A 16,485-nucleotide genomic window follows, 5' to 3' on the forward strand; every position below is an offset into this window, starting at 1 on the left:
TGGGAAGAGCCGAATCATGACACGATAAATGGGTCATCTGTGGCTATTCCTCTTACCCTGAAATAAACCTCCGGAAAGACACACATCTCTGCTCATTCTCACCTTTCAGATAGGAGCGCAACAACAACGACAACAACCGAGCCTACACTAAGTCAGCTTTTGGACGAAAGTCGCCATCCTTGTGTGCCAATTAACGCAAGAATACCGGCCTCCCTCGCAGTGAGTTCCATCCAACAATGATACTAGTCTCAGTTTCTACAAGGTGGTGTGTTCAAGGTGCTAACTGCCTGTCCTAATCAAGAGCACCTCCCACTTGCCCCTCGAAACCATGTCGTCCGGGCCACTCATAAGTGAATACATCTCCAAGGGGATAGTATTTTTCAATCTCCTCGCCGCCCAGGCCCACATGACCTCCCGGTTCACGCCGGCCTTCTCTAGAAACCTCGCGGAGAAGCTCCCGCAGCACAAAAGGGTGCTTTTCTGGTGGGCTGGCGTCTCAGACTCAGGGCTGAGGGTTTTCTTCGTCGGCCTCAATATCTTGCTCTCCGTCTTGCTTTGGATGCCGAGCTCACGGAGACTCGGGCTTTGGATCGGCTTCAGCTTTTGCTTTGTAGGGCTCTACTCTGACCTGCAGCTGAAGGAAAGCTTCATCCCGCACACTACTCTTTTCATCTTGTGCAGCAGTGCGCTGTGGCTGGGGGAGTAGTGAATGTCTTGATGAGATCACTGAGTGTGGTAGAGGGAAATGTGCCATGCTGTGCGATGAAGGGCCCTGGTAGATAATAGCCGCGCTCTCATGTAGTATCTTGGATAGGTAGGTATGCAGCTGTGGCAAATTTAGGATCCCTTGATTGATCACCAAGGTACCCATCAGAGGGAGACATTACTTCTAACTCTCTTCACTTCTTCCATTTTAATTCTAGCTTGATGGGAAAGGACTTATTGAGCAGTGGGTCTGGTCTATAGTCCCTCTCCGTCACCGTCATCATGGCAATCTAGTATGAGCTCGAGATTGGCATCTGCTGTCCCACTCCTCCTCATCTCCTCATCGTCCTCGTCCTCCCACTCCTCCTAATCCTTCTCATCCTTCTCATCCTTCTCATCCTCCTCATCCTCTTCATCCTCCTCATCCTCCTCATCCTCCCCATCCTTCCCCATAGTCCTCGTCACCCCCCCGCCATCATCACAGTGCCTTCAAAGCGGCAGTGATAAAGCACAGCCATGCCGGCACGTCCGTAATCCAGGCCCGAATCCAATTCATCCTGAGCCAAGACTCCATGGAAAGGACAACGTTCCCCTTTGGAACGTCTTTCTCGATGGCTGCTATCCGGTGTAGAGCCGTCGGCGCGAAGAACATGTGGGCAAAGCTGAAGAATAGACCCCACGCGTACCACGCCGTCGAGCCAGGTTGATCCTCAGGGTACAGCAGATTGAGAATGCCCAGAATGTAATTGAGGGGGTAAAATATGATCAAAATCCACTGCCATCGAAGGCCACCCCTGGTCCACCAGGCGGCGAGAGTAGAGTTTGCCAGTGGGCGAATGGGGTTCTGGACCCAGGTTCCGAAAATCAGATGCTCGTCGAGGGCGAACATGAGAACCATGGAGGAGACGATCGCCGGACTGAGGCGGAGAAGCCGGATAGAGCTTTCGGCGAGGGACATGTTTCGGTGGGTAATATAGGTTAGGTAGGTAATATCGCAAGCGTTTACAATGTTGACACGTAAACTTGAGGTAGAGTGATGTTCGGACTTTAGGTGGCTATGGAGCTAATTCTCAAAGGATTCCCTTGTTTTTAAACGCAGTAGATCCCTATACCTTGGTTCTATCTCTCCCGAGAGAACCCGGAACGTACGATGTGTGGACACAGCCTGAAAAGTCCCGACTACAAGGATCCAGCTGACAGCAAGTCGAGATCACGTAACGGGCAACTCCGTTCCGAATGAATCTCCCGAAAATTCTCTTGGTGATTCTTCCTATGCATGTGTGTGGCATCAGATCCGCAGGTGGGTGGCACGACTACTGATAATCTCTCCACGACTTGTAGGTACATCAAATTATCGTTAGGTATATTTCCCTGGCCCTGCCTCGGGAGCGCCAGCCCTTCAGCTCGCCACAAGATTATAAACTGAGTATCTTTTGATCCATTGCGCATTGGAGAAGCTACCTGCTCGCAAGACCGCTCTAATGTCACACATCAATGCCCTTCACACTGGCTTGTAAACAAGCTCATGAAGCCGGCGAATCTCTTCCCTCAGTGCTTTAGTTCCTACTCTATCCGCAGGGCCCTCCCCGCATGTTTCGCTTCTCAGCAGCAGATCAAGGAGCCGCCGGGGGATCGCACTGCTGCGAGCATTGCTCTCGCATCTCTCGCCACCAGAATCGACCTCGCAGTCGTCTGGGTAGCCGAGCAAGCGTCCGATTCTATCTATCATCCCAATCACAGCCTGGATGAGAACAATGATCTGCAGATCTGGATCGGGTGGCATCGACATGGCGTCGTTATTGAGGAATGAGATGGTGAAGAGGGTGATGTGGCCATTTGTGGTGGACAATGCCGCTCGAATGGCTGCGAACGCGTCTCGACAAAGGTATATGAGATTTGTGTGACAGGAAAGTAGCAGAAGACTCGTGGGCATGTCAAGATTAGCACTCTGGGACGAGTCATGCCGCGCGGTAAACTCGACACGGTTATCTGATCGAAGTCTTTTCCGCGGCGGCCGACCTGTCGCCTCAGCCATGCGGCCCCTCGAGTCCTCGCAGTCCACGCCTTCAATCGGGCTCAGTAGGCTGGCAGTCACAGCGCTGGACTTGGGATTGTCGCGTGAGTCGTACATGGCGGAGTGAGTCGGCCCCGTGAAACCGAGAATCTCGACGAGCAGCCTGTGGTATGTCTGAAGGCCGTGCATCATGAAGACGACAACATCGCAGAGAGTACGGTTCTCGCCCCGTGGTGTAGCCAAGGCTGTCAAGCCTGCGCCTGAGTGGATGTTCGTGTGCTTGTTTGCCGTGGAACCTACGGCGCCCAACTGTCGGGACAGCTGCATGTTCAGGTCCGACAACTCCTGCATTGTTTCTTGGCGCATCGGCGGAAAGCGACTGTAGTCGTTGAGTGTCTCGGTAGCATCGACTGCTGCACCTTCGTCCTCGGTGAGAGCCGGAATCGATTCGCCCAAGGACAGATCCAAAGTCGGATCGAGATAGTGCTCTGTCGGTCTGCCCGCCGACTCATCTTCGCCCGTGGCTTCCCCATGGAGAGCAAAGTCAAACGAGTCTAGATACTGCATCGTGACACTTTGTAGCGTTGGATCAATCGGCGTGTCGTCGAGTCCATGCACCAACCAAGCGTCGCTGTTGGGGGTGAAGTCGACAGTGGTGGTCGTTTGAGATGACTTGGTGGCCAAAGGCGGCGAACGTCTTGGTTGGGATGGATTGCGGGAGCTTCCACTGCTTTCTCCCGACTGGTTTTTGGGTGTCCTCTTCGGCCTGCCCATGCGCACCGATGAATCGATGATACATGTTGCCCCGGCTTTCTGGCACCTCTCGCAGGGAGCATTGGGGCTCGCACTCCGCATGCACCGGAGTTTCTGGCCGCGACATCTGTCGCACGCTAGCTGCTGGGGTTTTTCTCTCCTTGAAGGCTTTTCTAATCCCGACCCTAATTCGAATCCCGAGAAGCAGCTGGAGGCATCTGGACGTGCCATGCTTGGACATTAAAGATGCTCGGACATTAAAGATGCTTGGACATCAAAGGTCAGCAAGTAAAGACACGACAAGACACGACAGGTCAGTGGTACCTAGACCGGCAAGGACAGGCAAGCTAGGGTGATAGCGTGAGCTTTATGCCTGTCTAGAACTGCGTTATTATATCCTGGGCGTCAGGCAATTACCGCTTCCATCTTCTCCACCTGTTTAAATACGCAGGACACTGCCCTTCCGCTTCCTATCGGCGCATCGCTAAGCCTCGAACACTGCATATCCATGCTGTAGCTGACCTGCCGTATAACAACCAGTCTGACAGGCAGCTATCACCTGCATCTCGTGTAGCCCGACGGGGGAGCATGTTCGGGCTCACTGATACCGCTGGAGAAAAGTGCGCAACTTGGCCAATCAGGGAAATCTCGGGTCCCGGTGGAGTTCGGGGAGTTCCACGAAGGATGACACGTAGTAAGCACAGAAGGATTCAGCGGGAAAAAGGCAAAGGCCTCAATGTAACTTATTGACATAGGACTCTGATTGGATATGGAGCGATCCCGCTCTGACTTGCAGGTAAGACATGCGTTGGAAGCGTCAGCCTAGGAGGCAATGAGGCCTATTATAAGGTTTATGCCCTGTCTGGTAAGGTAGCCCATGTAACAACTGATCTTACTACAGTAAGTATAGTCGTACGAGTCTGGTTTAAATGAGTTAAGCAATAGCTCATCTTATTATGTTAAGGAGCAATAGTGCCACGAAGTTATTTTCGCATCCGGCACAGTTGGCGGTCGAACGGGACGGTGGGCCGCGGCCCGTTGATGCTGGCAGGTTCCTAGATCGCAGTGGCCGAGCCGGGTATCTTGCATCAAGCACGTCACATTGTAACCCTTTTAGGACGAAGTGATTCATAGACTAAGCCGCCCCCCCCACACATCACATTAACTCCCGCAATTATAACCTGTCACATTCTACTAATTATCCGTTCCGTTAGTTCCGTTCATCCCTGTCCGGGCCGCGCGGACGTGGAGCCGAGCAACAACCTACATAGTATCCCTTTGAGTGCGGTAAGGCAACACTTAGGTCACTAGCAGGGGGGTCCAGCCAACCAGAGTATAGCAAATTAAAGGTACATAGATCCCCACCTATTTTATATGGTGATAGAAGTCCCAGCAATTCCCCCCTCTACATAACGCTACATTACACTGCTGACAGCGATATCGCGATTTCTTTAGTCTCTGACCTCTGTTGCCGTTGACTGCCCGTAACGGCTGCGGCCGACCCTCTCCAAGCCGTATTCCTTTACAAGCTTGACATGCCGAGGGATTCTTATTCCGGACCCAATTGTGCTGTATAACAGGCGTAAATTCGTCTCCAGTCCGAAATCTCTGTCGGGCCTGACTGTCAGACTGATACTTTGCGATAAGGTCATTAACAATACGTTGGCGCTAATTGCCCTGTGATATCTCCGGCTTCTACTGTGGCTGCCCTCGCTGCTGTAAAATATAGCTGTTAATAAGGGCTATTTCTAGCAGGAAGTCCCAAGCTAGAGCCCTCCAGCCGCCCCTACGGGCACGCCGGGTAGGGCTCCAATATGACCGCATTTGGTCACCGCGATCTACAGCACCCATCTCGTCATTGTAAACAGCAGCGATGGATGGGATAGAAATCAGCTTGACAGCCTCGTCACCAAAAAATCGCTGTATTGGCCGTGCTTGCATTTGGTCTGTTGTCGGTCTCTTCCTTATGCGTTCGAGTCTCTCAGTGCCCTTGAACACAGTGGACAGGAATAGCACGAGGGCGTTATCTTTCCATGCGATCTGATTGACCTAGCTGAAGACAAATTAGTAGGGAAAATCAATACAATCCTGTCTCTCTGACTGACTTGGTTATCTGCTGTCGGGATAGCTTTGATATCATTGAATTGAAGGCTGCCGGCAGCTGTGTTATCTGCAGCTTTGAGCTTGACAAGAGGCTTGTAGATGCCACAGTTCCTGCGGGCTGTGCCTGTGGCGCCGTGGCCGCATTGCCGGAGCCGGCGAAAGAGGTCACAGGAAGAGAATAGGTTATCGAGAAATACATGGTATCTGGCTTCCGGCAGCAGATTTACTAGGGCAACAACCACAGCTTGGGTCGGGTTTAGATGGATTGTCTTCCTCTCTTGTCGCTGCTGCCGGGTCCGCCGCAGCTGTGACGGCAGGCGCCGGTAGCTCAGCCGGATACCAACAGGCCCGTATTTCCGGCCGGGCCGGTGCCAAATCCACCGCAGGAAATAGCCTTGTTGGGCTACAGCCCACACTTTGAAGCCTGTGGGGATAGGTTTATTAGGGACTGTTGTTGTCTCAATAGATCGTCCGAGAAAGCGGACCATACACTCATCTACAGCAATAGATGTGCCCGGAATATAGAATAACGTAGACGTATGTTGTATATGGTCAGACCAAGCCTTAATCCGGATAAAGGTGCGGCCGTAGAAGCTTATGTTAGGATCCTTATCGATGGTTGTAAAGTTAAAGATCTGAAGATATCGAGATAGCAGCTAGAATCGGTTATAAGGCATCCATTTAATTACTGGATGAATAGGGCGTAGATCCTTAGATCCAGAAGTCTTCCAATACAGCTTGATCTGCGGCTCGATATGTATTCTCATATATATCAAGATCGCAAGCCATATGTAGATTTCGGCAACAGAGGTCGGCTTCCAATCCAGCAGCCGAGACCGCGGCTTCAATCTGCAGCTGCCATCTTCATGCTGCTCAAGCCGGTGACTGACCCAGCTGTTGGTGTATTGGGCCCAGCCTTCTACTAGGGAAACAGGCAGGAATTGCTGGAATAGTGACAGCGGCTCCGGGGGTAGGGTTGTTATCTCAGGGACCCGGCTTGGAATGACCATCGGATCGAAGTTGTAACCGCGATCCGGAACCGGATCATATATCGGCCGGCAGGTGTTATCAGTCGGCTGCTCGCGACGGCTGTTATCAGTGCCAATGAAGCTATTGTCATCATACGCATTGACTGCCTGGCTGGAGAGCTGTTGGGAATCCATAAGTGCACACAGAATGAGTTGTACGGTGAATTGGGCGGGGTTGATTCTAGCGGTGCTTTAGGTCACTCTAGGTACCTCGGCTGTGGCAGGGGTGTGGTGGGTCCCGTGACCTAAGTGTTGCCTTACCGCACTCAAAGGGATACGGTTAGCTTAGGATCGGACATCCTGGTCCTGTCCCAACAGGGTCCACACCCTCCTTGAGCTTCAACTGAGATAGGATATAAACAAATTGATCTGCAGGACTTTTCGGTGAGGATTCTAGACTTTGGTAAGCCTCCACCCCCGGACTGATCCCACATACCCCCCGTAACAGCTCGTTTATGCGCAAGTGACTCAGCGGGGATAAAGAAACCCACTATAAGGTGTCAGAGGATTATAAGAGAGTGCGGGCTAATCAGCTATAATAATAAGAATCGCAAAAATTATTTAGCAGCTGACAGAGACAGAAACAACACCTAACTTATTAACTTACCCTAGGTGATATATACAAAAGAGTATTATATAGTTTGTTTGGGCGAGGTTGTTAGTGCAGACCACACCTGTCTGTAGGGTAGGGCTGGAGCGATAACGGAGGTAAAGAAAAAGCAGCACTAAGGTTATCTCCAGGGAGCAAAAAGTATCTGAAGTAACTGATTAATTGCTTCTGAATTACTGTTAAGGAAAGAAAAGAGAAATAATATTAAGAGCTGCTATAATAGCTGCAGTAGAAGAAGTATATTAAAACTTAAGGTATTATATTAATTAAGAAGAGGAAAAAGTATATTTTTTGTTTTTCAAGTAAATTATATATTTTAAGTAAGTACTATTGAAGTTTATATAGGCTTTTATATTATATTAAACTTCAGTATATTATTAGCTTTATTATAACACAAAATAAAAAATATGTCCAAAATATATATTTAACTGTATAAAATATAATTTAATAGCTTTTATTATTTAGGCATTCTTTAAATATTCACTACAATATTTGGTTTTTTTAGCTTTACTCAATATCATCAGATAGATCAAAGCCATACAGTAATCTCAAACAGTAGGAATAAACAATAAGTAGTACACCCAGCACCAGAAGAAACAGTAGCTGAACAATAAGGTTGTTGCCCACCGGTCTCTGCCTAAAGCTTCTATTTAACCCCTCTGACTTTAACCCTGCTGTCTGCAGTCAACAACCTTAAGATAGTAACCTTATTCCAAGCCATAGGATATAAGGGAGACTGACGTCTCCCATCGTCAAGAGACCAACTTCCCTTCTGACACTTATCCCATCACAACCAATTTTCAATATAGCGAATTTCATTCGAGCAGCTCTTTCCAGGGATAACTCGTTGTATCCGCATTATAGATCCCAACTCCAACATGATGTCGGATTCTCTCAGAATCTAGAAGACGAATCGGAAAGACAGAAGCTGAATTTCCTCTCGAGCTTCCTTGAGAAAGAAAATCTATTTGAGCTATCGCCACACCATCCGCAACACCTAAATGGAAGCCAATAGATCGCATTGGCTATTTTTGGATGCCATTTGCTTCTTGACAATAGGACTAGGGTTAATGGGCAAGAAAATCAAACTCTTATCTGCAGTCTTGTCCCATATATCCGAATAGAAATGGGCGCGCTTTACGACTTGGCCAAAAATATCAACAATCCCGATCCAAGGGGTCAAGTCTTCCTCCAGGATATCGCCGGGGCCCAATACGACCCCTGGTTCCAGGAGCTGTTGTGTTGCGTTGGGTTGGTACGGATGCTAGCCACATAGGGTGCTGGCTAGAGGGGGGATTCGAATGACTTAAACGGGTCATCATCGGCGTTGGGGATCTCGGGGCGTTCTAGAGGTCGGGTCGTGGGAGTTTTCAGTGTATTCATCAAGGTTAGAGTCGAAAAAGTTAGACAGGATTCCGGCAGAGAAGAAAAAAGCAGCTTGAAACCCAAAACTTGGGCCTTGGCAACTGTGACGTGCGCGCAACGAAAATGCAGTAAATTCAAACACTAGGTTCCCTCATCGAGGGATTCACTACAATATATACTAGTTATTTTAACTTTTTAAAAGCATTATATAACTTTAATTTATATAATAATATCAAGTAAAATTAAAATGCAATAAAGACTATAAGAACAGTTTCCAAGGGGCCCAGAACTGCGCTAGAGGTGTATTTAGGCCGCCAGAACATCCTCGGCAAGTGTTATGACAACCTTGACTTCACTGTCCGAGGGCTGGATCGCTTGTCTATGCGAATGGTTCCTGGTGTTCTACACAAAGACAAAAAGGAGAATGCCCTCACCCCTCCTCCGGTAGAGAGGGGTTTTCCGAAAGCTGCCGTTGCACTTCCTAGAGTTAAAGGAACTCTCGAAGAATTCGACTGAACTCTTCGTCTTGACCGACAGGCCACTGATATCGACCACTCACGGTCCTGAGCCGCACTTCAGACCCGGATCACAGTTTATGACCAAGTAAACTGACTGTCTCTAATACCTCTTCTTCTACAAATTTAACAGGGTGGCATGTTTTCAATACGTAAGTGCACTCATGTCTTTGCACGTTATATGAAGCGGTATTGACTTGAAGATCTTGCCTCATGTAGGATGTCAGTGACTCGAAATTTCAAGCCCTCCCTCTCAGACTCTTGAATAACATCAACTCTCACTACAGCGTAAGCTCCCAAACCACCCCATCCGCTCTGAGCAAGCATGTTTCAGTACTAATAAATTTAGTCTTTGAGTTGAGTCACAACGCGAAATGAATAACAGGGTCATTTAATACTGTCTAGCAATCTAGCAAGCTTACCGACCATTGGGACGTGGCCCGAAAAAACACTTTTGCTCGCACTGTGATCAACCTACTTGGGTGGGAACGAGTCGTCATTCCACTAGGAAATGCGGGTAAAGCGAGGCTCTGTTCTAGTTGTAGTGCGATTCAGTTCGCCCATTATTTTTTGGATTCTAGATGTGATCTTTTGATACTAAAAACGACGTCGCAAACATGCGACTTGTACAGGTTACTCTCTAGGGCCCTGGAAAATGCGAGCATGGGCTCTTAAAGTTCGTTACAATAAGCCATACAAGTATCAGCGTCAGTATCGATAATGGCCTAACATTTCTCTGTCTCTACACTAAACCAGGTACGTCACTGAATTTTGACTGTTGTCGAACTTCCTCTCGTCAAGACTTCCGTAGACTACTAACAGAGACAGGGCCAAATATACCACACGAAAGCCAGCTTGGTTTCCAGAGACTTTTCAAATCATCTTACTATTATACAGAAGTGGATACGATTTGGCAATATAGCTTATAAAGTATGCCGGCGGAAGCTGATAGAGGCAGCCTTGGAAATACCAACATGACTTATCTAAGTCAAGGACCCCGCTTGCGTTGTGGAAATATTATTATTAAGCCTTTGCGATATACAGCCTTCAGTTATTACTGGGGCTCTCTTAAAGATAATAATTTCTTCCTATATATAAAAATAACATTATATAGCTTAAGTCTTCTGTAGATATTAAAAAGCTCCCTTAGGTATTCCTCGATACTGTTACTATTATAAACAGCCCTGTATTAAGTACCTCTGGATTAACTTGCGATATACTATCTAAGATAATAAAAAAGACTGGGAAAATAAATCAGCTAACATAGAATACATCTTAAGCTCTGTATATATCACAATAAAAACCAGCTCAGCTAGATTATCTCTTAAGCGCTTTCTTGTTCACTGTGCTCTCCGTCTACTTATTCAAGTAGAAATTGAGAACGCGGAAGTTATCCACAGCTATAGATAACTTCTATTATAATATTAAGCTTGGCAAGTTTAAGAGGTATAGATAGATCCTATAATAAAAAGTACTATTATATTAGTCGATTTACTTTATATTAATCTAGGTATACTGGTAAGATAGTGCCGGCCTGCAATATAAGATACCGGGTTTATTCCAAAGTAGGTTTACCCTCTGCTATTTAAGACTTTGCATTTTACTGATGATATTAAATATACCAATCAAGCTGCCTTTCTTAGTAATCCCGACTTTCCGAAGCTTATACTAAACTACTACCAGAATAGACGCTGAGTAGTAATTCTAGGTCTCCAGAAGTATTTAGAAGGGCCCGTTAAACTCAGGCTGTATTTGGTTACTTCGCCAAGTACTTTATACGAGATTTGCTCTGGAAATACAACAAGCCTTAACGTCTTAAGCCTATTGTTCAACCTACTAGTTAATTTATATCTAGCTGGTTGTGGTTGTCGAGGAAAGGCTCTATCAGGTATATGGAGCTTGAGTTTAAAAGATCAGCTGGGCGACAGTGAAAGATTTCAGGAGTCCCTTTGGCTAAAGCGAAACCGTGGGGGCCAGAAGGCACTCGGTAGACATAACAGTCTTGCGCGGACTTGCAAGGAAGCTCTGCATGACAGAGGAGGAGCTGCGATGCGTGATATTTAACACAGAGCAAGCCCTGGGAGTCGCTGGACTTTAGTGTGTGTTAGTTGGGCGGGTTCCAGCCGGGATGGACGCCGAGAATAAGTAGCTTCATACTCTCATCATTAGTCAAGCCAGCAACAAATCGGGGGCAGCAGTTTTTAAAAGGGTGGGAGTGGCGTCTCGACGAGAAAATTATATAGATAACAAAGGGCAATGGATCGACATCTTGTAATTGCTACATATTTTAAGTGTTCCCAGAGCTGTCCCAGTTCGAAGTCAGTTATTTTGTATGCAAAAGCTTTGGCACGTTGCACATGTATAATATAGATGTTTCTCAGCAGTACAATCTTGACACTGTTCTCACCGTACTCAGTGAGGCACTCGTCGGACAATGCGCGAGGGTGGATGTGGTCCGGATGCTGGGTACAGACAACCACATCTGAATCCTCGCGGACAACCGGAAATCTGTGAATGGTTAGATACGAAGTACAGTGGTAATACTTTGGGCAAGGAAATAGTAAAGATCAATGAGTGGCCTTGAAGATGTTGCGTCAACGACGGGCGATGATGTCTGGGACTATGGGTGTGGGGGGAGGAGGGAGGCTACGCATACTGCTAGGACATATAACAAAATGCTGCTAGAAATGCTTTTCAAATTGCGCATTAGATTAGAGCAATCCTTTGGCTCGGTAATTCCTAACTCAGGGAGAAATTTATTTGGGGGCTACGCACGTTGTGCCACCTTCAGCTGAGGCCGAGCAAATATGCCTCACTTGTAGAACCTAGGAGGCCTATCCTTGCTCTTTATGAAAACGCCCAACGCCGAGGCAGAGTCATGTCCCCCCTCCAACTCATGTAACGGCCTATCATGATTGCAGAATCAGTTCCTTCGCAGTGTTGGCTGATGATTGCTACCCGCCGTCATTAGGCGGTTGGACTGCACTCTCGAGGCATGCGTTAATCTTAAGGAGTGGAGCAATGCATGTGCAATAAGCCAAGCTCGTGTATGCACCCTCAGTCACCCCTCTAACCATCATATCATTATTCCACTGGCTTTCCCAATTTCCGTCGAATGGGGCCCAAGGAGGCTGAATCATTTCCACTCATGCCCCGAGACCCGATGGCGCGTGTCCCGGAACACCAACCACAGAGTGGTAAGGGCAATCAGGATCTATCCCAATCGCCTCCCCTGAATGCCACCGAGCCTTCAGAAACTGGGGCAACCGTGGACAGTCAGCTCGAGAGTCGTGCCTCGTTCTCTCATCGAGGATATTCTCTGATTCGCATTAATTTCCGGGCGGCCCAGCCATTTACGTACCTGATCGCGATGTCAATGACGGTCAAGGCGAGGGAGGCAGCCCCGGCGCATGTACCCAAAAAAGAGAACATATGCCTGTCTTAGAGTATGGGGGCAGTGTCATTTCGGCATATGATATGGAGATTTCCGCTATTGCAAATGATACTACACGGCCACCCATCAGACCTGGCAGACTGAGGTCTCAAGAACTTCGCGCTTTATTTCAACTGAAAGATCTGGATCCAGGCTCGGAATAGACCGTTGAACGAGCATGTCTGACAAGATTCAAGCTAGTTTTATAAGGCCGAGTCAGACGAACGCAGCCGACCCATACTTGCCTATCCACGCTCTCAAGAACATCCTCAGTCTCAATGCCATGACCTGTCTTTTGCATGAAAAATTCAACAACATCACCGATGACGAGCTACAACAAAAATTCAAACAAATCGTTGGAACGGATGGCATTGGGAGCCGAAAGCGCATTCTAGGAATTCTGTTCAGCATTGAACTCTTCCACACCATTGACAGCTTCGTTGAAAAGAGCATAGGTATGCAACCTTGATTTCCCATTGACACGCGCAACTGAGTCCAAGGCATTCATGACAAAAAGGCATCCTAACAAAACCAACACCACGCTCCTACGTTCTTGGAGATGACGCATGACTGAAAGTCTACACAGTTTCCAACGAGAACTCTTCGTCCTTTTCTTCAACATTGAGAGAGGGAAGGTATATTCGTATGTGCTGGATCGAAGCAACATTTTGCCATGCAAGCTCCTCAATGCAAGACTAGCGGTGGGAATGCGTTGATATACCAGGTGCGAATACATCCCAGTCATCATAACTCCTTCCAATCTCAGGTCGGAACTCAGCGTCATTCTCCTACGTTCCCGTATTAACTAGGGTATAAAATACCCAGCCCACAGGGCCCCCTGGATACCTATAAGCACTGATTTTTGAAAATGGGTATCTATGGGTACCCATAAAGTAGGTAGAATTTTAACAAAATAGAAACATAAAAGATTGTATTATAAATTATGAAAAAATTAATAAAATTAAATAAAATTATTTTATAAGAGGCATATAAAATCTTCATTATAAAATATTTTTATTTTATTATATACATTCAATTTTAATTCTGCTGGGTAGTAATAGGCTCAAAATTGCTACCTGTAGCTGTCTGTGAGTAGCTGCGGGTAGTAATTTGGAGCCCATCAGTACCCATGGATAGGTACAGCCCTATTATTAACCATTCAAAGGCTCCTGACAAAAGTAGCCTTTTCGCGCTCAAGCAGATCAAAGCAGAACACGAGGTTCGAGATCACCGGCAAGATTTTCGTAACAAGGGGAGAGCCCTGGAGAAATACCACTCCGTGGCGCAAAAGGAAAAGCATCTAATCACAGTCCGTCCATCCTGTAGGGTAACTCTGTCACTTAACACGTACAGCCTGGTAGTGTGATGAATTCGGGGCATTATTGACTACTTTTTATATGTCCGCTCCTGAACCGCGAGTCTCCAGGCATCCTACGGCATTTCTGTACTATATGATGACTGTTGCATACTCTTATTAGCTGCCGCTGCGGGCACGGGCTGCAGCAGGCTGTGCGTGCCCTCGACTGTACTATAGGATGACTGGGCTGCAGCTAATGGGAAGAACATGGGATAAATAGAGAGAAAGAGGAGGAGGAGAAGGAAAGTCTCTTGAGGTTACCTGTCTTCAATCACTTCGTTAAGCAACACAATAATGGCACATAGACATTCTCGAGACTAGCTCCCAAACTAACCAGATTGTCTGCAACGAGCCGAGCGACTTTTTAAGTGAATCCAGGTTGACACGACAAGCTGCCAGCGCTCGGGCAATCTTATGTACCAAGACAACGCCAGCGATGCCACGTCTCCCTACTTAACCAGCCTTTGCGCGGCCAACGCCAACATTATCGCCAACAACAACCACCTCGACGTTGCGACCGGCAGTCCGAGCTAGCATAAAAGGCTCTGCACCACACACCCTCCAAAGGATGCCTCGTGGCCTGAACTACCGCCCATGATGAGGTTGAATTGAGAGCGGGTATCGCTCTGGTCGGCAACAGGGTGAAGATGGAGGGTCTTGTTGGCTAAATTGAGGGTGACAGGGATTGGTGAGCGGGATGGCTTGAGCGCAACTATTCACGGAATCTCATTGATAATTTCCTGGGCGGCTTGGTTCGGCATTTAGCCGATTGTGAGCCTCAGTCTCAAGATGGAAGTTCAAAAGAAAGGCCTAAACCGAAGGCAATTGCTCTCTTCTATTGCATAAGTTCCTCTACTTTTCACCTAGCTTCCAAGGTGGAGCCCGGCCGGAATAGGCATTGCGGATGGTTTCCGTCCGTATCTACAGGAGACGGATGGTGTCTGTCCGCGCCTACAAGAGACATCAGGAGACATGTGAAATCACATAAAATAAAGTGATGCTCTTGTAGGACGGAGGAAGGCGACCGCGCTCGAATTTACAGTTGATCACTCCCGCCCTCTACGGCTTCTGGGTATTAATTGCGTCCAACATGAAGGTGATTGCATTGATCGTCTGGTTAACCGCAGTCACGGCCGCCTCACTGCCTCGGGACTTCACCAAGGCAAATGAACCGGTAAGTCTAGTCGCCACTTTACTGATTCAACACTTGCGCCTCTGACTCATGTGGGTAGATCTATAGATTTGTCGGAAGAGTCAACCCGGCGACAAAGGAGCTCACATGGCCGAGCGCCGGCGTCGCTTTTACCTTCAGAGGGAGGGCGGCCTCGATCAACATCAGCAGTGTTAGCGGAAACTCGAGCGCTGACCTGATTATTGATGGAGGAGAGCCGATTCTCATCGGCAATGTAGACGGAACATTAATCTCGACACCTAAGCTGTCAAAGGGAACACATACTGTTGAGCTGCGCAAACGATCGGAGAGTTCTCTAGGCACCTTCCGCATCACGGGTGTCACTACCGACGGCACTCTACTTGCGAGTACGGTCCCAAAGCGCAAGATTGAGATCATTGGGGACTCCATCACCGTCGGTTACGGTCTCGATGGCGTCCTGCCCTGTACGAACTCGGCCGTTTTGCAGAACAACGGAAAGACGTATGGCGCCGTGGCGGCTCGAGCTTTAAACGCAGACTACAGTGTTGTCGCCTGGAGTGGCAAAGGCCTGATCCGCAACTATGCCTCCACGCCCCCTGATCCAATGCCACCGATGCCAGTTCTCTACACGCGCTACGGTGCTGATGACGCCAACGGAAGCTTCACGTTCCCAAAATCGTGGATACCAGACGCAGTGGTGATCAACCTCGGCACAAACGACTTCAGCTACCTTGGTGTGCGGGACCCCGTTAACCCGGCAGACCTCACGCAGGCCATGGTTAAGCTGGTAGAGGGCATACACTCTTACTACAAGAAAGCCCAGTTCTTCTTGGTGTCTTCACCCATGCTCAGCGATAGCTATCCCTCTGAGGCCGATGCTCAGAAATCCACCCATGTTCAGGTGCTCAAGGATGCAATTCAACAGCTTCATGGGGTGAAAACTCATTTGGTGGATTGGCCCTCGCAGGGTTCAGAAGTTGGCTGTGATTACCATCCGAATGCAGCTACCCAGGCCCAAGGCGGTGAACTTCTCGAGGAGTCTATTAGGTTGGCCCTGGGATGGTAGACTGTATAAATTGCGGCCGTAGACTTGTGCACAACGACATGCAACTTGCACCTGATAGAATCCGTACCGCCCTGTAGCAAGGTTTACTTACAGACGGCCGGTGTAAGAATTGAGGTGCTATTTTGACAAGTGAGAAGCAAATGCCGACTTCCATGAACGCAACTAGCATGATTCTGATATAAATCCATCTGGCTAATTGAAACTAAATGAAGGTCTGGTAAGATCATAGTCGACAGGTACTAGACTTGAACAATTTCCATTCACATCAACACTTCCACCCAGTAGCTCACTTTCCGAGGTTACGTCTGAAAAATTGGGTGGCATATTGGCGCTTGTATTCAACTCCAGTTAGCACAGAATGTCTCAGTCTTCAGGCAGGGGTC

The 16,485-nt window shown here is 48.0% G+C and overlaps 4 protein-coding genes across 4 annotated transcripts; 2 read left to right on the forward strand and 2 right to left on the reverse strand.

Moving 5' to 3' along the window:
- Positions 1-70: 70 nt before the first annotated feature.
- BGZ61DRAFT_456707 (uncharacterized protein) lies at positions 71-863 on the forward strand. The gene is made up of 2 exons (XM_046246553.1): positions 71-219; positions 302-863. Exon 2 carries the CDS (start codon positions 329-331, stop codon positions 704-706), a length of 378 nt encoding a protein of 125 aa, XP_046101276.1. The 5' UTR covers positions 71-219; positions 302-328; the 3' UTR covers positions 707-863.
- A 179-nt stretch (positions 864-1,042) lies between these two features.
- BGZ61DRAFT_456708 (uncharacterized protein) lies at positions 1,043-1,754 on the reverse strand. The gene has a single exon (XM_046246554.1). It carries the CDS (start codon positions 1,661-1,663, stop codon positions 1,184-1,186), a length of 480 nt encoding a protein of 159 aa, XP_046101277.1. The 5' UTR covers positions 1,664-1,754; the 3' UTR covers positions 1,043-1,183.
- A 422-nt stretch (positions 1,755-2,176) lies between these two features.
- Positions 2,177-3,917, reverse strand: BGZ61DRAFT_551384 (uncharacterized protein). Its single transcript, XM_046255496.1, has one exon. The coding sequence runs from the start codon at positions 3,701-3,703 to the stop codon at positions 2,207-2,209; it is 1,497 nt and encodes a 498-aa protein (XP_046101278.1). The 5' UTR covers positions 3,704-3,917; the 3' UTR covers positions 2,177-2,206.
- Positions 3,918-14,973: 11,056 nt separating this feature from the next.
- BGZ61DRAFT_358717 (SGNH hydrolase-type esterase domain-containing protein) lies at positions 14,974-16,102 on the forward strand (the record flags this gene model as incomplete). Its single annotated transcript, XM_046240995.1, has 2 exons — positions 14,974-15,057; positions 15,116-16,102. 2 exons carry the CDS (start codon positions 14,974-14,976, stop codon positions 16,100-16,102), a joined length of 1,071 nt encoding a protein of 356 aa, XP_046101279.1.
- Positions 16,103-16,485: the final 383 nt, after the last annotated feature.

Source organism: Ilyonectria robusta (genome assembly GCF_021365365.1).
Source record: "Ilyonectria robusta strain PMI_751 chromosome Unknown BGZ61scaffold_17, whole genome shotgun sequence".
In the NCBI taxonomy this organism is placed as follows: Eukaryota; Fungi; Ascomycota; class Sordariomycetes; order Hypocreales; family Nectriaceae; genus Ilyonectria; species Ilyonectria robusta.